This window comes from Piliocolobus tephrosceles, chromosome 4, assembly GCF_002776525.5.
Source record: "Piliocolobus tephrosceles isolate RC106 chromosome 4, ASM277652v3, whole genome shotgun sequence".
Lineage (NCBI taxonomy): Eukaryota > Metazoa > Chordata > Mammalia > Primates > Cercopithecidae > Piliocolobus > Piliocolobus tephrosceles.
The window spans coordinates 113074228-113093249 of NC_045437.1; the positions used below are offsets into that span (position 1 = coordinate 113074228).

The 19022-nt window shown below is 59.2% G+C and overlaps 1 protein-coding gene across 17 annotated transcripts; it reads left to right on the plus strand.

The window, feature by feature from the left end:
* Positions 1 to 1808: 1808 nt before the first annotated feature.
* On the plus strand, positions 1809 to 16150 carry PDLIM7 (PDZ and LIM domain 7). Of its 17 annotated transcripts, none has more exons than XR_002725001.1 (15): positions 1809 to 1927; positions 2859 to 2965; positions 3364 to 3447; positions 4282 to 4392; positions 6919 to 7070; positions 7161 to 7191; positions 7657 to 7775; positions 8436 to 8572; positions 8676 to 8712; positions 9515 to 9775; positions 9925 to 10159; positions 11300 to 11480; positions 15367 to 15487; positions 15575 to 15690; positions 15827 to 16150. XR_002725001.1 is itself a non-coding variant. In XM_023185057.1 (15 exons), the coding sequence occupies exons 2-15, from the start codon at positions 2870 to 2872 to the stop codon at positions 15911 to 15913; spliced, it is 1662 nt and encodes a 553-aa protein (XP_023040825.1). In that variant the 5' UTR covers positions 1809 to 1927; positions 2859 to 2869; the 3' UTR covers positions 15914 to 16150. The 17 variants fall into 17 exon arrangements, 15 of the variants coding, with proteins under 15 accessions (XP_023040825.1, XP_023040826.1, XP_023040828.1 ...); XM_023185057.1 differs by having other exon boundaries at positions 9621 to 9775; XM_023185058.1 differs by having other exon boundaries at positions 9714 to 9775; positions 15827 to 16148.
* Positions 16151 to 19022: the final 2872 nt, after the last annotated feature.

The following is a 19022-nucleotide window of genomic DNA, read 5'->3' on the forward strand; positions in this document are numbered from 1 at the left end:
ATCTTGGCTCACTACAACCTCTGCCTCCCCGGTTCAAGTGATTCTCCTGCCTCAGCCTCCTGAGTAGCTGGGATTATATGCATGTGTCACCACGCCCAGCTAATTTTTGTATTTTTAGTAGAGACGAGGTTGCACCATGTTGGCCAGGATGGTTTCGAACTCCTGACCTCAAGTGATCCTCCCCCACTTCAGCCTCCCAAAGTGCTGGGATTACAGGTACAGGCGTGAACCACCGCACCCGGCCCATTTATTATTAGATTCTCATAAGAAACGAGCAACCTCGATCCCTCGCATGCACAGTTCACAATAGGGTTCACGCTCCTATCGGAATCTAATGCTGCTGCTACACTCAGCTTCTCTGGCTTGCCGCTGCTCACCTGCTGTGCAGCCCAGTTCCTAACAGGCCACAAACAGGGGGTTGGGAACCCCGATCCAGTAAACATCTAGGCAGCGTTTTGGATAATGGAGTCTGGAGTTCCTGGGGAGAGGTCAGGCTGGCCATGAAACATACAGGTGGTATTGAAAGCCACAGGACAGTACGGGGTCTTAGGGGGTGAGAATAAAGAGAGATGGCATCAGACGGCCAAAGCCAGAGGCAGAGGAGGATGGGGAGGAGGGGCCAGTGGGGCAGGGAGAAGCTGTGAAGTCAGGGAAAACGGGTGTTTCGGGGGACGAGAATCAACCTGGACCCATGCTGCCCCTAGGAAGGGCAGGATGAAACTGAACCACCACGGATTCCATGGCCCGATGGCCTCCAGGTCACAGGTGACCTTGAGAAGAAAGATCTCAGGGGACCGGTGCGGACAAGAGCCTGCCTGGCATGGCTTCAAGAGATAACTGAAGGAAAGCAAGTGGAGACGCGATAAACAGACAACTCCCTGGAGGAATTTTACTCTCAAGAGGAGAATTAAAGGCTGGTAGTTGGAGAGGGATGTGGGGTCAAGAGAAGGTCTTTAACGATGAGAACTCTCACAGCGTTTTATGCAGAAGAGGGTGGGTGTGATGACTGTGGATAGGGAGGGGAGAACTGCAGCAACCATGTCCTAGGAGGAGCTGACGGGCCGGGACCACCAAGCGAGTGGAGGGTGGACGCCCCTTCCCTCAATCCGACACCCGCATGCTCTCAGTGTCCGCCCCGCGGGCCCTAGTGCCCGGGCTGAACGCGGGACCGGGACTCTGAGGACGCCTCCCGCGGCGCGCAGTCCGCTCTGGCCCAAGGTGGAGCGGGACGCGGCGCTTCCGACTGTGTGCGGGTCAGGTCGGGTCGGGGTTGCAGGGATGCGAGCGAGGGCAAGGCCCGCAGGCCAGGGACCCCTGGCGTCCGCTCCTGCCCTGTGTTCCTGCCTTCGACAGAAACACCCCAGTCCCCCTCAACTTCCCCACCTTATCTCCTCCCAGACCCTCTGATTTAGAAATCCTGCAGCCCCCGACAGTTGCACCTACGATACCGACCCTCGCAGCAGCCCTGCGAGGCGAGTATGATCGTCCCATTTTTCGGAGTAGCAAACTAAGGTTCAGAGACCACGAGGGCCCAGGTCGGTCTGGTTTACAGGTCCGCTTTCCCCTCCCTCCGCCAGCGGGCGGTGCATGGGACTGGGCGAGGCAGCTCCTCCCTAATGAGGCGACCCGCAGCCCCGGCCCCACCCCGACTCCGCCCCACTGCAGGGCCCCCGTCCGGGAGGCCTCTCAGCTCGCAGCCCGACGGGACTTGGTGATTGGGCGGGACGGAAGAGCTGGGTGGGGCTTTCCACCAACGGAGATAGTCTAGTGGGCGTGGTCACGGCGTGGGGCGTGGCCTGTGCCCCGCCCCCTTCCGCGCGCTCAAAGTGGAGGGTGACTGCGGGGGCGGGGTCAGAACACTGGCGGCCGATCCCAACGCGGCTCCTTGGAGCCCGACGCCGAGCAGCGCACTGGCGGGGCCGAGCAGGTATCGACGACCGCGCGGGGCGTCTTGGGCTGGACCAGGCGGGCGCCTGGGGCCTGCTGAGGACCACAAAGGGCACTGGGGATCGCGGTCCAGGCTGTGCTTCCTCCCGCGGGCCCTGGCCCCTGCCTCCGCCCCCGCCCCCGCCTTCCTGCCGCGAAGCCGGCTGCGGCGGGGCCGATTGGCGCCTGCGCTGCTTCCTGAGGCCGGGGCCAGTCTAATGCATGGGGCCCGGGCGGGGGACTAGGGGGAAACTGAGTCACGTCGGTGTGGGAGCAGTTCTGTGTGGGAGGCACCACCCCCACTGGGCTCCGGGAAGGATCCCCCTCCAAGCTATGCTTTAGGGTCCCAGCCCCCACCTGTCTCCACAGGGGCCGCACCCCACTCCCGCCTTCCCCTTCTTCAGCACCCAGGGGTCCCGCCCTGGCTCCCAGCAGCCTCGACTGGTCCTGGAATGGCTGGGAGGATCCGCTGCAGCCGCCTCCCTCCCCTCCCCCTCGTGTCCCAAGCCCCCGTGTGCTCCCTACGCTGGCTCTCCGCACAGTGTCAGCTTACACGCCTTATATAGTCCGAGCAGGCTCCAGCCGCGGCCTGCCTGCCGGGACCTGGGGGCGGGGGAGAGGAGAGCCGGCCCCTGACTCACCCGGCCGCCCGAGGCTCCAGGCTGGCTTGCGGGGAGGCCGCGCCAGTTTAGTCCCTCGGCCCACCCCTGGTTGAAAAGAACCTCAAGCCTGGATTCAGGCACCCCTCACCGTTTCAGTCCCAAGGGAAGGGAGGCTGCTCCTGTCTTTCCAAAGTGAGGTCCGCCAGCAGGCCAGCCCAGCCTGACAAAATACCTGCCTACTATGGTTTGGGTGTGCTCAGGGGCTGCCCGTGCCTGCCTGCCCGCCCACCATGCTGGCCACTCACCTTCTCTTCTCTCCTCTCCTCTCAGGAGCCGGCATCATGGATTCCTTCAAGGTAGTGCTGGAGGGGCCAGCACCTTGGGGCTTCCGGCTGCAAGGGGGCAAGGACTTCAATGTGCCCCTCTCCATTTCCCGGGTGAGCCTAGGTTTGGGGAGGGGGCTCCCCCAGCGGTCTTTGGGTGCTCAAGTCTCCGGAGGGTGATGGGGGGAGTCCTAACAGGAGCTGGTCAGGAGCCAGCAGGCCAGGAGATGTCCAGGTCCGAGATGTAGTGGTACCTGCCCACTGCAAGGAAGCACCCAGGATTCCCCAGTCCTGCACTGTACCCGATGCTGTTCTCCCAAGCTCCTGTGGCCACTTCTGAGGGCGGGAGGGAGGCTCATTGTGCAGGATGGGAGCCTGACATTTCCAGGAGGTATCTAAACTTGAGGTAGCAATGCTTGGAGCCAGGCCCCAGGCAGGGCACTGTGACTATAGGATTTCACTTCAGACGCACTTCTGCCCAGGGAATAGCAGTCCTCATCCTGTTTTTCCAGATGAGAGAAGAACTCATGAAGAGGTGGAGGGGCTCGCTCATCGAGTCCATGTTGAAGCAGGGATTGGAATTGAAGCACGGGATGGTGTGCATTTTCTGTGGGTAGAAGGGGTCTCTCCCCAGCCTACGTAAGGACCTGCATCCACCATTCCGATTCAGGATGTGGTGGCCTTTGACCCCAAGCAGAAGTGTGGGACAGGGCTCCTCTCTAGGGGCTTAACTTCAGCTTCCAAGAGCCTGCCCTGGTGGGGGTGGAGCTGGAGGCTGGCTCCTCCCTGTAGCAGGGGGATTGCCTTATAAGCCCAAGAATGCAGCCCCACGCTGGGTTGGCCAACAGCGGCTGCAGTCTGCAAAGCTGAAAAGGGCTGGCCTAGGCCTGGCCCCCTGAACCCCACTGGTGGGCCCCTCAGCTGGTCACCAGGCTGCAGCTCCAGCTATATGGTCCAGTTGTGAGACACAACAAATTGCCTGCCCAGAGTGGGTGAGGCCAGCCTGTGGGCTGGCATCTCTGACTGGCCTGGGGGTCAGCAGGGGGCGGGGACTTCCTGCCCCTATATCCGCCTGCCCAGAGAGGCCCACCCAGGCGATGGGTGGGCAGGCAGCTGTTGTCAGGAAGCCCAGGGCAAGCCCAGCCTGGAGGGGTCCAAAGGGTTGTGGCCTGAGGTGGAGTCTGTCTGCAGGAGCTGGGCATGGGGGTTAGGGGAGGCTCTTCCCAGGGGTCCTTTCAGGGTGGTCTCCGGGAACCTGCCCCGCCAGCAGGGTAGTGAGGGCAGTGGTCGCCCTACCACACACATCCTCCTCCACAGCCCTCACACAGCTCTGAAAACCTACCCAGCGTCCTGCCCCCTGGGAAAGTGCTGGCCCAATGCGTCTGGGGACCCTGAACCTCAGTTTCTTCTCTGATGGAGATGACTTTCAGATATGGCCTGTTGGGGGCACTCCCAGCTCCAACTCCCTGGTCAGCATCCCCGGCATGTGGGTGGGGCCGCTAGCTGATCCCAGCCCTGGAGTTGGACCTGGGCCCACATGGGTGAGTGAGGTGGGCTTTTCTGAGTTAGGCCAGCCCCCCTCCCCCTCCCCTGACCCCAGGATGGAGGGAGGTGGGAGGGGTGAGGGCTGGCCGTGGGCCCAGGCCTGGGAGATGAGGTAACGTCTGCGACTGGGGGGTTGGGCTGCTCAGGCTGACTCACCCCCACCTCATGCAGGGTCCAGCCCCCTGGCTTTTTCCCTCCTTGGCTCTTCTGGCCTTACCCTGCCCCTGGCCTGAGCCCCTCCCTGCCTCTCTCTCCAGCCACCCACCCAGCGCTGTCTCCTGCTCTCCTGCCGCCCTCTCCATGCTCTGACCACCCCTCATCCTCTGTGCTTTCTGCCCTCCTCACTCTGGGAAGGGAAGCCGTCCCCGCCCCCTACCCCCGCTCCAGGAGCCAGGTAGCTGCTCCTGTGCACCCCAAGACCTCCATCTCGGGCTCAGCCCACACCTCCCAGGAGCCAGCCCTGTGGGCAGGGAGTGGCTGGGCCAGGTTTCCCTTCTACTGACTCACCATGACCTTGAGTAAGTCACTTCCCCTCTGGGGTGTCACTTCCCCACATACCGTATAAGGGGTTGATTGAGTTGGATTGAACTAAAGGTGAGGGAGGGGCTCAGGGTGTCTCCAGGTGGGCTGGCCCCTCGGTTGGGCCCCCATGCTCAGCAGAGGTGGCCCACAGTGCCTTAGGGTCAGGGACACTTCCTGGCCCTGCCTCTAACTAGCTGGGTGACTTGAGGCAAGTTGTTTAACTTCTCTGTGTATATTTTCTTTTTTTCTTTTTTCTTTTTTTTTCGAGACGGAGTCTTACTCCATCAATCAGGCTGGAGTGCAGTGGCGCCATCTCGGCTCACTGCAAGCTCTGCCTCCCAGATTCACGCCATTCTCCTGCCTCAGCCTCCCGAGCAGCCGGGACTACAGGCACCCACCACCACACCCGGCTGATTTTTTGTATTTTTAGTAGAGACGGGGTTTCACTGTATTAGCCAGGATGGTCTTGATCTCATGACCTGGTGATCCACCCACCTCGGCCTCCCAAAGTGCTGGGATTACAGGCGTGAGCCACCGCGCCCAGCCTCTGTGTACATTTTCAAGTGCAAAATGGGTAAAATCCCTGATTACTCCACAGGGTTGTTGGAAGATTCAGTGTCAATATGTAGCATACTTGGTGCTCAGTAAACGGAAGCAACTGTTCTTATTTAGCGAGTGAGGAAGGGGCTACTGAGCTCTCTTAGCCTTCTGACCTCCCACGCAAGCAAGAAATCACGTTGAGCCCAGCTCGCCTTTCTTTTCCTGGTGCTGTCAGGCTCTGTATCTGGCTGCCCTGCCCTCTGACATCTCTCTGAAACCTCTTGCCTCCCTTTTCCCTGCCTCAGCTCAGTCTGTGCACTGGCCCACCTGAGGAGCCTCCTGGGGCCTCTGGCAGCCTGGACCCCCCAGATACCCCCCACCCAGTGAAACTGTCTTCCAGCACTGCCTCACAAAAGCCTACTTACTGCAGTGCCAGGCCTCTTGCCAGATGGCTGGGTGGCCCCTTGGGCTCAGACCCAGTCAAGCTGCCCTGCCTGTGTTGCTGGGGCTGGCCTAGAGGCCTGGAAGGCGATTATCAGGGTCACCCCTCTCAGGGCCTGGGAGATACCCCATCCCAGACATTAAAACTGCCAGTGGCCCCTCTACTCTCAAAGCCAAGTCCTAGTTCCTTCTGGCATTCAAAGCCATCATAAGTGAACTCACCCGCTAGGCAGCACACCCCATTCTCCTTTACCGAGGCCCACAGCGTCCTCGAAGTCATTCCTGATGGTCTCAGCTCATCCTGGTGGCAGCCATTTCTCCCAGCCTGCTGTCTCCTCTCATTGCCACAGGAACCAGGAACTCCCAGCTCAAGAGCCTGAAGGATTGGGGTTGGAGAAAGTTGGCAATTGAGGGCTTGGGAGTGACACCCATGTATGGCCTGTGAAGCCCCAGCTGTCACCTTAGGCCCTATTCAGGCAGTGTTCACAGGGAACCGGAAGATAACAGGGCCTGTTCTGGCTCTCAAAGGCTCCTAGGAGACCCCTGCAGATGGCCCCTGACAGGGAGCTGGACAGGGTGCTGGGGGGTAAGAGGTCCGTAAGAGCCCCCGGTGGTTTCAGGGAGGAAGCCGCCCCCTGCATGGGTCAGACGGCATATCTGGTAGGTGGAGCGGCCTGGGCAGGAAACCAGCAGGAGCCTCAAAAGGCAATGGTCCTCCTGAAAAACTTGGGCTTTAGCCTGAGCCTGGCTGTTTGTGGACATCACAGCAATTTCTGGACTGTGGGGGAGAGTCGTGGTGGTGAATAAATAAGCAGTGTGACTGGGGAAATTGTGAAGCTCGGGTGAGTGCCACCACCTGAGTTGCTTTAGTGTCCAGCAGCTGCCTAGAACTATGTTGAATGAAGAGCTCTCTGGGTTCTGGAAGTGGGGCAGCTTTGGGTGGGGCAGCGTTACCACCATCAACCTGGCTTGGGTCTGCAGGGGCCAGGGCCTCAGTCACTTTGCTTCTCTCTCCATAGCTCACTCCTGGAGGCAAAGCGGCGCAGGCCGGAGTGGCCGTGGGTGACTGGGTGCTGAGCATCGATGGCGAGAACGCAGGGAGCCTCACACACATCGAAGCTCAGAACAAGATCCGGGCCTGCGGGGAGCGCCTCAGCCTGGGCCTCAGCAGGTATGCGGGTGGGCATGCATGGGTGCGCGGGCGCTGGCAGAGGGGATCCCCGCGGGCTCAGCCTGCTGTCATGCTTTCCTCCTTCTCCAGGGCCCAGCCAGTTCAGAGCAAACCACAGAAGGTAGGAGGCAGGCCGAGACATCTGGGCGGCGGGCGGTGTGGGCTTGGACGGCCGGGCCTGCTCGCCCTCCTGGCACATTCTTGGTACCCCAATCCCTGGCCGGAAGTGGAGGGCAGAAACGAGCTAAGGCGGGTCTAGGGCCCTGGAGTTGAGTCAGGGGCTGCCGCACGGTCCTGGCACCACGCATGTCCGCCTGTCTGTCCACCTGCCTGCCTCCCGCCATCGGCGCTGCGTGCTCGCCCGCACTCGGTCAGCCCTCGGTCCTGCGTGGACTGAGATCACCACTCCCAAATGGGCCCCTTGAAACCTGAGTTGTCCTCTCCCCTTAGCCTCCAGACAGATGTGGGGGGTGGGGGTGGGGGGCTGGAGCTGCCGCTGTCCTCTGGCGCAGGCGCCCCACTCCCACCCAGGTCCCCACCCTACCCCGCCCGCCCGCCCGCCCTGCCCGGCTCTGTCTCTGCCCAGGCCTCCGTCCCCGCCGCGGACCCCCCGCGGTACACCTTTGCACCCAGCGTCTCCCTCAACAAGACGGCCCGGCCCTTTGGGGCGCCCCCGCCCGCTGACAGCGCCCTGCAGCAGAATGGGTACGTCGGCCCCTGCCCGCCCGCGCCCGCGCCCACGCTATCAGGCCCCCTGTGGCCCCACGCCCGCTGCCCGCTGCTGCTCAGTCTGTGCTGCGCCCCAGCCTGGCGGAACCGTGCGGCAGCGACCCCTGGCGGCCGGGGTGGGGCTGCAGGCACAGGGCCCCTCCCGAGGCTGTGGCGCCTTGCAGGGCACCGCCCTGGGGAGGGGTCTCTGAATGAGGCCGCGCCCTCCGCTGGCGGCTGGGGGTTGGGTTGTGGTGTCGGGCCAGCTGAGCCCCAGACACTCAGTGCCGTCTTGTCCCCGGCTGTTCTGACCCCTCCCCATCTTTCTTCCTCTCCGGTGTCTGTCCCTTTGTCCCTTTATCTGTCTATCTGTCTTATTTCCTTCACAGGTGCAGACCCTTGACAAGTCAGTGAGCCCCCTCTGCCTGTCCCTCTCTTCTTCCTTTTGGCACTCTGGGCGGCGGCTCCTCCCCACCCTGGCTGCCCTCCTCTCCACTTCGCCCTCCTGTCCTCTCACCCACCTGCCCAGCAGGGCTCCTGACCCTTACCCACTCCCTCCCATCACTGTAACCCAAACCCACATACACTAAATCCTGGGAGGGGCTGCCCCCACTGCCCACCCCCAGTGTGGGGTTCTGAGCCACACCCTCCCCACAGACAGCCGCTTCGACCGCTGGTCCCAGACGCCAGCAAGCAGCGGCTGATGGAGAATACCGAGGACTGGCGGCCGCGGCCCGGGACAGGCCAGTCGCGTTCCTTTCGCATCCTTGCCCACCTCACAGGCACCGAGTTCAGTAAGTGCCAGCCCAGGGCAGGGGGTACTCTCTTGGCTCCCAGCCCAGGCGTGAGCCCTGACCCTCTGTCTCTCTTGGTCAATGCCTGCCTCTGCCCTCTCAGTGCAAGACCCGGATGAGGAGCACCTGAAAAAATCAAGGTACAGGGACGGGCATGAGCCCCTCTCCCACCTCCTGCCTCTTCCATTCCAGCTACTGCCCTATGTCTACTCCTGAGGCTCCCAGCTGGGGGTCTCCATTCTCCTTCCTTTCTTCCCTCCCTCCTTCCTTCTTTCATTCCTTCCTTCTTTCCCTCCCTCCTTCCTTCCCTCCTCCCTCCCTGCCTCCCTTCCATCTCCTTCCTTCCACTTCTTCCTCCCTCTCTCTCTCTGCCCCTCAGGGAAAAGTATGTCCTGGAGCTACAGAGCCCACGCTACACCCGCCTCCGGGACTGGCACCACCAGCGCTCTGCCCACGTGCTCAACGTGCAGTCGTAGCCCGGCCCTCTCCAGCCGGCTGCCCTCTCTGCCTCCCTCTTTCTGTTCCTCCTGCCCAGGGCACCCCCTTAGTGCCTCCAGCTTCTGCCTACCTCACCCCCCACTTTCCCGCCCCTGGCCTGAGCCTCCTGCTGCCCTGGCCGCACGACTGGGTTCATCTGACACTGCCTTCCCTCTTTGCCCTGTGGTACTGCTGTCTGCCAGGTCTGTGCTGCTTTGGGCCTGGAAATAAACATTCTCAGCCCTGCTTGCTCTGCTTCTGTTTTCTATCTTTGTGGACCTGGTTTGCATTTGGGGTGTGGGGGTGTTTCGTGGTTTGGACTCAGTTTGGGCCCTGCCGTCCTCGTTTTCGGTGGGAGGGGGGTACCTGGCAAAGGGGCCCTGCCCTGCCATCGCAGATGGCTTCCTGGCATGAGGGGAGCCCCGAGAGCTGCCTCAGAAGCGGGAGCCCTGCTCCATCTCCCAGCTATAGACAACACGCCAGCTACCTGGACGTTGCTATGAGAAGCTGCCCTTCCCATCCCTACCCCAGTGGGACCTGGAGTCCAGCTCAGCAGTTTCCATGCCCCCAGGCATCTCCCGTGGGGCCAGCAGGACCCAGGTTGGGGGGTGGGGCCATGCCAGGAAGCTCAGCCATGCAGGGCCTTGAATGGCAGATCTTGCAGCCAGGTGCCCAGGACAGAAGCCCCAGCCCCAGCCTCATCTACACCCCAGGAGCCCTGGCCTGGTGAGAGGGAGTGGGCTCGGGCCTGGGCAAGGGTGGGCAGCCTCCAGGGCATGGGGGTGGTGGGCTTCTCTCAGCTGCCTGGGGCTCCACCCCCTGTCCTTTGGGGTCTGTGGGCACCCCTTTAGAGCCACTTTCCCCGGCCCCGGCAGGCCCTACCACCCCCAGCCCCACCAGCCGCCCGCCCTGGGCTGTGGACCCTGCGTTTGCCGAGCGCTATGCCCCGGACAAAACGAGCACAGTGCTGACCCGGCACAGCCAGCCGGCCACGCCCACGCCGCTGCAGAACCGCACCTCCATCGTGCAGGCAGCTGCCGGAGGGGTACCAGGAGGTGGCAGCAACAATGGCAAGACTCCTGTGTGTCACCAGTGCCACAAGGTCATCCGGTGGGTGTCCTGTTCCTGTCCAACCCTGGCTTTCCCATCCTGCAGCCCAGCCCTACCTGTCTGCCCACCCATCTTGCCTCAGCTGCGACTGGGGGGAATAAGGATTCAGTTCCCAGCTGGAGTAGGAGTCAGGACCTGAGCTGGGTCCTCAGATTCTTAATCCCACGCTACCTACCCCAGCCTACCCACAACACTTGCTAGCAGCATCTTCCCTGGCGAAATGGCCAAAGGGCCAACCATAGGCTGAAGCTGCACCCCTACCTTTGCTTCTCTCTGGGCCAAGAGGGGCCTGCCCCTTCCAGTGCCTCTGCCCCCACCCCTGCTGTCTGTCTCTCTCTGCTCTCAGAGCATCCAGGCCTAGAGCCCCTCCCTCTGTGCACTGCCCCATGGGGCCAAGCAGCATCAAACACCCCCCAGCATCAGCATGCTGGATTCTAGAGCCTTCCTAGTCCTCAGCCCTGGTCTCCTGGCCTGCTCTTGACTCTGTCGCCCTTTTTTTTGAGACGGAGTCTCACTCTGTCGCCCAGGTTGGCATGCAGTGGCACGATCTCGGCTCACTGCAACCTCTGCCTCCCGGGTTCAAGTGATTCTCCTGCCTCAGCCTCCTGAGTAGCTGGGATTACAGGCACGTGCCGCTATGCCTGGCTAATTTTGTATTTTCAGTAGAGACAGGGTTTCACCATGTTGGCCAGACTGGTCTCGAACTCCTGACCTCAGTTGATCTCAGGCCTGCCTCAGCCTCCCAAAGTGCTGGGATTACAGGCGTGAGCCACCGCGCCCGGCCAACTCTATCAGCTCTTGCCAGGTAGATCAGGCAGGCCAGCAGGATAGGATGGCCTCAGGGTTTGCCCAGGGCTCCTCAGCTTTCATGAGGCTCCAGTCGTCAGCCCTTCCTCCCGGGGTCCTCCCTGCTCTAAAACTGCCTCTCCTGTCACCAGCAGTTCAGTGTGACGGGCTGGCTCTGCAAGCTTCATGGCTGTCACGGTCACTTCCCAAGCCTGTCTTCTACCCTCTGTGGAAAATGGGGAGAATGAACTCCCCCTCCCAAGGTTTCCTGGTGGGTGGTCAGTTGACCTGCAGGGGACCAAGTCCTCCACCTCCTGTGCATGCGCTCCCTCTCACTGCCCTCACCTCCCGCAGAGGCCGCTACCTGGTGGCGCTGGGCCACGCATACCACCCCGAGGAGTTTGTTTGTAGCCAGTGTGGGAAGGTCCTGGAGGAGGGTGGCTTCTTCGAGGAGAAGGGCGCCATCTTCTGCCCGCCATGCTATGACGTGCGCTACGCACCCAGCTGTGCCAAATGCAAGAAGAAGATTACAGGCGTGAGTAGGGCTGGCTGGCGGGGAGGCGGGCCCAAGCCTGTCAGTGGGAAGGAGGGCTGCTGGGCAACCCTCAGGCTGGGGGTCTCCCCGAGTGAGCCCTCTGGGTCGTCCTTACCAGCCTATATAGGCTGCGGTACTGGCTTCACCCTGCATTAATCAGGATGCTCTTTTTTTTTTTTTTTTTTTTTTTGTTGTTGTTGTTGAGACGGAGTCTTGCTCTGTCGCCCAGGCTGGAGTGCAGTGGCCGGATCTCAGCTCACTGCAAGCTCCGCCTCCCGGGTTTACGCCATTCTCCTGCCTCAGCCTCCCAAGTAGCTGGGACTACAGGCGCCTGCCACCTCGCCCGGCTAGTTTTTTGTATTTTTAGTAGAGACGGGGTTTCACCGTGATAGCCAGGATGGTCTTGATCTCCTGACCTCGTGATCTGCCCGTCTCGGCCTCCCAAAGTGCTGGGATTACAGGCTTGAGCCACCGCGCCCGGCCAGGATGCTCTTAACAAATGACCATGTTCCTGCTCAGAAGCCGCCCAAGGCTGCAAAGAGCATGAGGACCAAGCCCGGAGAAGCTCTGGGTCCTCATGACTCCCACTTTGGGCTCTCCCTGCCCTGGTGAAATGGTAGAAGGGCCAGCTTTACATGCTGAAGCTGCTCTGTCTCATGCTTCCTCCTTATTTCTGGATCCAGAGCCAGGGCTGCCAGGGGTCACCAGAGAGTTCTGTGATGGTGATGTTCATATCAGTGAGGTTTTACCTTGACCACAAGCAGTGGGAAACTCAAAATAATGGTAGATTATTCCTCGCCTAAAAACATCTAGGGGTGGGTGGTCTGGGACTGGTCTGGTGGACCCAGGCTCCGCCTTGTTGCTTGACTGTTCACAGCACCTGCTTACTTACCACTCATAGAGAAAGATGATACTTCAGCTTCTGCCAAAATGCCCACCTTCCAGCCAGCAGGAAGTTGGAAGGGGAAGAAAGGGGACAGAGCTCCATGGCGTCCATCCTTAGAGGATGCTGCCACCTGACCCTCTGCTTCCATCCCATTGGTCAGAACTCAGTCACATGACCACACCCAGTGGCAAGGGAGGCTGGGAAATATGGTCTTTATTTTAGTTACCCATGTGTCCAGCAAAATTGGGAATTCTATCAGTAGGCAAGAAGGGGAGAATGGCTGGGTGCGGTGGCTTACACCTGTAATCCCAGCACTTTGGGAGGCCAAGGCGGTTGGATCACGAGGTCAGGAGATCGAGACCATCCTGGCTAACACGGTGAAACCCCGTCTCTACTAAAAATACAAAAAATTAGCCTGGCATGGTCGTGGACACTTGTATTCCCAGCTACTCGGGAGGCTGAGGCAGGAGAATGGCGTGAACCTGGGAGGCGGAGCTTGCAGTGAGCCAAGATTGCACCACTACACTCCAGCCTGGGTGACAGAGCGAGACTCCGTCTCAAAAGAAAAAAAAGAAAGAGAAATCTGCCTCCCAGCCTCGGGCTCCCACCCTACCAACCCACACCCCTGGTAGAGCCCCGTCTCCCACCAGCTCAATGCCCAAGTTCCTTCACTGTGACCTTGTCTGCTCCTATACAACAAGCAACACCAGACAGTGAGAAGAGCCAGCCAGACATGGGCACAAAATATGTTTCTGTGATCTATTGGCTGTGTGAGCAGGGGATAGTTGCTTTCTCTGGACCTCACTAAAGAGAAGGGTGGCACTGTGCTAGGGCCAGCACGGTTGCAAGGTAGATGTAAGATGGGGTACAGGTGTTGTGGAGGGCAGAAATGCGCCATCTGAAAGCTACGTGTCACCCGCTACGTGTCACCCACACGTAACGTCTTGTTTGGCCTACACTGTTTCATTTTAAAATCAGTAGCCAACAATTTAAAATCAGAAGATTTGCCTGATGCAGTGGCTCATGCCTGTAATCCCAGCACTTTGGGATGCCAAGGTGGGAGGATTGCTTGAGCCCAGGAGTTCAAGACCAGCATGGACCCCTGTTTCTACAAAAAAAAAAATTAGAAAATTAGCTGAGTGTGGTGGTGTGCACCTGTGGTCCCAGCTACTTGGGAGGCAGAGTGAAAGTGAAATCTCCTGCTTTTTATTTCTTTATGTATAATGATAGGGTCTTGCTCTGTTGCCCAGGCTGTAGTACAGTGGCATGATCACTGCTCACTGCAGCCTTGATCTCCTGGGCTCAGAGGATCCTCCCACCTCAGCCTCCCAAATAGCTAGGACTAGAGGTGCCCACAGCATGCTCAGCAGATTTTTAAATATTTTTGTAGAGATGAGGTTTTGCTATGTTGCCCGGGCTGGTCTTGAACTCCTGGCCTCGAGCAGTCCTCCCACTCTGACCTCCCAAAGCACTGGGATTACAGACGTGAACCACTGTGCCCAGCAGATTGCACTTTAACACCTAGATTTCAGCCTGAGCCAGGCAGGCATTCCTGAATGAACCAGTAGCACTGTTGCCAGAAGAAGAGGTGCTCCTCTGTATGACACAGTCCCCACGTGGCCCTTGCAGGGATTGGATCTGGGATCCCTGGATTTAAACTCAGGGCCATCCTCATAACAGCCTCACAAGGCTGGGATTAGCTTCCCACTTCACGAGGGAAGAAACCAAGACTTGAGAAGGTCAAGGTCTGGCCAAACCCACAGATCTCGGAGCCTCATGCCGCCTTGAGGCCCCATGCGGCCCTCTGCCTGCTCCAGAGGTGAATAATGCCGGCCCTGGCTGGCCCCGAGGCTCCTAGGGAACAGCCCAGCCCAGGGAGTGCTCAGTGCCTTGTGCCTCTGCCCCCTCCCACCTCCTGCGGAGCCCAGTCAACTCACCCACAAAGGGCCAGGCACTGTGGGGCTAGATCAGCTAACAAAACAGTTGATGCTTCGTGCCCTTCTGGGCCTTACGTTTTGGCTGGAAGAAGAGGGGAGAGGCAGACAGTAAGCAATAAGCGCAATAAGTAGGTTGCCTGGAAGTAATGTTAGATCACATTATGGAAAACAGGAAAGAGTAGAGCAAGAAGTGCTTGGGCGTGGTGTAGGGAAAGCAGCTGGCTGCTACTCGTGTGGTCAGGGTGGGACCTTGTGGAGAAGACTGCATTCGAGCGGAAACTTGAAGAGGGTGAGGGGTGAGCCTTGAGATGTCCGGGGCAGAGCAGTCCAGGCAGAGGGGACAGCCAGTGTCAAGCCCAGGACAGGAGCGTGCCGGGTGTGCCAATTTCAGGCAAGAGGCCAGTGTGCAGAGGCAAGGTGAGAACACACAGGAGAGCAGTGGGGGAGACGGGTGGGAACGAGGTCAGACCTGCTGGCCTCCGGCGTCTGCATGGGGCTTGGTTCTTGCTGGGGGAAATGGGAAGTGGTAAGCGGTTTCATGCAGGGGGATACAGCCTGTCTCGGGTTGCATGGGCCTGCTGCGGCAGCTGGGATCAGAGGGAGGAGCTGTAGGCCAGTTGTGTGTGATCCCAGGGGCCAGATCGCTGTGGCTCACCTCACATCAGGGAGGCTGTGAGAAGCACTCAGAATCTGGATATGCCTTGGGGGTGGGCCCCACTGGATCTCCTGGTGGACCTGGTGTGGGGTGTGAGAGGAGGGTGTGTTTGGCTGCAGCAAACGGGAGAATGGAGTTGCCGTCCGTGTTATGGGGATTCCTGTGGGAGGAGAGGTTTGGGGCGAGGGGATCAGGAACTGAGTACTGGACATGGCAGGTCTGAAGGCGCAGTGGATGTCCACTCAGAGACCTTGGAGTTGGAGATGGAGGCGTGGGAGTCCTGAACGGTTAGATGTAGCGTTTACTATGAGAAGTAACAGGGCCCGCGGCCAGCTGTCGTGTGTTCCTGTGACCCAGGGGAGGGCGGGAGGGGCCTGAGCCTGCCCAGTGACTGGCACCTCCTTCCAGGAGATCATGCATGCCCTGAAGATGACCTGGCACGTGCACTGCTTCACCTGTGCCGCCTGCAAGATGCCCATCCGGAACAGGGCCTTCTACATGGAGGAGGGCGTGCCCTACTGCGAGCGAGGTACCCGCTGACCAATGAGGGTGAGGAGGGATGGTGCATGGGGCAGGCATGAATCCAGGTCCCCTTCCTCTCTGCTCCCATCCTCAGACTATGAGAAGATGTTTGGCACGAAATGCCATGGCTGTGACTTCAAGATCGATGCTGGGGACCGCTTCCTGGAAGCGCTGGGCTTCAGCTGGCATGACACCTGCTTCGTCTGTGCGGTGAGAGCCCCAAGCCTTGGCCTCAGCCCCAAGTCCACCGGCCCTCTGTTCGTTGCCTGGGGGATGCAGGAGAAGCTGGGAAGGGGCCTCTACTGCTGCCCCCAACCCCATGTGACTGGGCCTTTGCTGTCCTTAGATATGTCAGATCAACCTGGAAGGAAAGACCTTCTACTCCAAGAAGGACAGGCCCCTCTGCAAGAGCCATGCCTTCTCCCATGTGTGAGCCCCTCCTGCCCACAGCTGCTACGGCGGCCCCCTGGAGTCATGGCCCGGCATTTCTGGGTAGGGCTGGCAATGGTTGCCTTAACCCTGGCTCCTGGCCCGAGCCTGGGGTTCCCCGGGCCCTACCCCACCTGCCTTATCCCCCCACCTCACTCCCTCCACCACCACAGCACACCGCTGCTGGCCACACCAGCCCCCTTTCACCTCCAGTGCCACAATAAACCTGGACCCAGCTGTGTCCTGTGTGCCGTTCCCCTGTGCACCCGGAGGGGTAGAACTTGAGTCACGTGGCAGGGTGGAGCGTAAGATGGATTCCTTGGGCTGGCCATCTTGGTGGTCCTCGTGATGCAGACATGGCAGGCTCATGGTTAGTGGAGGAGGTGCAGGCGGGATCCCATGTGCCAGGCCTGGTGCCCACAGACATGAGGGACGCCACTGGTCTGGCCTGGCTTGGAGGTTAGAGACGGGTAGTTAGGACGGGCGTGGTGGCTCACGCCCGTAGTCCCAGCACTTTGGGAGGCCGAGGCAGGCAGATCACTTGAGGTCAGGAGTTTGAGACCACTCTGGCTGACATGGAGGAAATAACGTCTCTGGTAGAAATACAAAAATTAGCTGAATGTGTTGGGGCATGCCTGTAATCCCAGCTACTCAGGAGGCTGAGGTGGGAAAATCGCTTGAACCCGGGAGGTGGAGAGTGCAGTGAGCTGAGATCATACCACTGCGCTCGAGCCTGGGTGGCAGAGTGAGACCCTGCCTCAAAAAAAAAAAAAAAAAAAAACACAGAAGGATAGTCATAGTTGGGGGTGGATCTGCAGAGATACGGGGTGGAAAACAGCAGTGGCCACAGCAAAGGCCTGGAGGGGCCAACTGCCGTCCAAACAGAAGAAGATGGGACTGGAGAGGGTAGCCTTTAGGTCCTGGGAGGCCACAGGTGCCAGGCAGTAGAGCTGGGGCTGTCTCTTGAGGTCAGGGCAGGGCACGGCACAGCAGAGTTTGAAATAGATTTGTGTTGTTTTCTAGAAAGAGGCCCCAGGACACTGAGGGGGTACAGGAGGGAGGCTGGGAGGAAGAATTGCAGCAGTGGCCTAGGGGCGGGGGCCAGGCAAGGGAGGGGCAGAGGGTAATATGGCAGAGATGGGACCTAGTGACAGGTCCAGGGGATGAGGGATGGGGAAGGACAGCAGCTTTGCCAGGCATCTAGCCTGTACCAGACACGCTCACGTCTCCTGCGAACCTCCTAGCAACCTTGCACCATGTCTGTGATCACCTATTTCATTTTTTCTTTTTCATTTTAATTTTTTTGTTGTTGTCGTTTTTAAGAGACAGAATCTCCCTAGGTTGTCCAGGCTGGTTTCAAACTCCTGGGCTCGAGCAATTCTTCCTCCTCAGCCCCAAAGTGCTGGCATTACAGGTGTGGGCCACCACGCCTGGCCCAATTATTTTCTACATGAGGCACAGAAAGGTTGGGAGACTTGACCAAGGTCATGCGGTCATTGAGCTATGAGCCAGACTAGAATCCAGGCCTGAAGCTGGGTGCGCTGTCCCAGGACTGGCTGGCACTGAGTACCATTTGCCAGCGAGCATCTCTCTGGGATGCTGACTTCTGCCCGGTACCTGGAGGACTGTAGGCCTTGGTGGCAGCACCGTCACTCCGGGGCTTCCTGCCTCCCACTGATGCTCTCACCACCCTAGAGGGACTGTCATCTCTCCTGTCCCAAGCCTGGACTGGAAAGACTGAAGAGAAGCCTTAAGTAGGCCAGGACAACTCAGTGTGCCATGGCTGCTCGTCCTTCAGGGGTCCTTGGCATGAGGACCTACAACACATCTGTAAGTCTTCTCAGCAGGCCCTTGGCCCAGTCCCCTTTAAGAGACGAGAAGGGCTGGACAGGGTGACTCACACCTCTAATCCCAGCACTTTGGAAGGCTGAGGCTGGAGAAGGGATCCAGCCTAGGAGTTCAGGACCACCCTGGGCAACGTGGTGAGACATGTTTTGTTTTTTTGAGATGGAGCCTTGCTCTGTCACCCAGGCTAGAGTGCAGTGGTGCAATCTTGGCCCACTGCAACCTCCGCCTCCCGGGTTCAAGCGATTCCCCTGCCTCAGCCTCCCAAGTAGCTAGGACTACAGGCGTGCACCACCACGCCCAGCTAATTTTTTTGTATGTTAGTAGAGACAAGGTTTCACCATGTTAGCCAGGATGGTCTTGATTTCCTGACCTTGTGATCCACCCGCCTCGGCCTCCCAAAGTGCTGGGATTACAGGTGTGAACCACTGCGCCTGGCCTGGCGAGACCCAGTTTCTACAAAATATTAAAAAATTAGAAGCCAGGGCCGGGCACAGTGGCTCACACCTGTAATCCCAACACTTTGGGAGGTCAAGGCAGATGGATCGCCCAAGGTCAGGAGTTCCAGACCAGCCTGGCCAACATGGTAAAGCCCCGTCTCTATTAAAAATACAAAAATTAGCCAGGCCTCAGCTACTCAGGTGGCTGAGGCAGGAGAATCGCTTAAACCCAGGAGGCTGAGGTTGCAGTGAGCTGAGACTGTGCCACTGCACTCCAGCCTGGGCAACAGAGTGAGACTGTCTCAAAAAAAAAAAAAACAAATACACACACACACACACACATTAGAGGCCAGGCGTGGTGGCTCATGCCTGTAATCCCAGCGCTTTGGGAGGCCAAGGTGGGCAGATCACCTGAGGTCCATAGTTTGAGACCAGCCTGGCCAACACGATGAAACCCTGTCTCTACTAAACATACAAAAATTAGCCAGGTGTGGTGGTGCATGCCTGTAATCCCAGCCACTCAGAAGGCTGAGGCAGGAGAATCCCTGGAACCCAGGAGACAGGTTGCAGTGAGCCAAGACTGCGCCATTACACTCCAGCCTGGGCAACAGAGCAAGACTGTCTCAAAAAAAAAAAAAAAAAAATCAGCTTGGCCTAATGGTGCATTCTTGCGGTCCCAGCTACTTGGGAAGCTGAGGTGGGAGGATCACTTGAGCCCAGGAGGTTGAGGCAGCAGTAAGCTGCGCTCCAGCCTGAGCAACAAAGCGAGACCCTGTTGCTAAAAAAAAAAAAAGGGAGAGACAAGAAGGGTCTCTGCTGTGTTTTCTC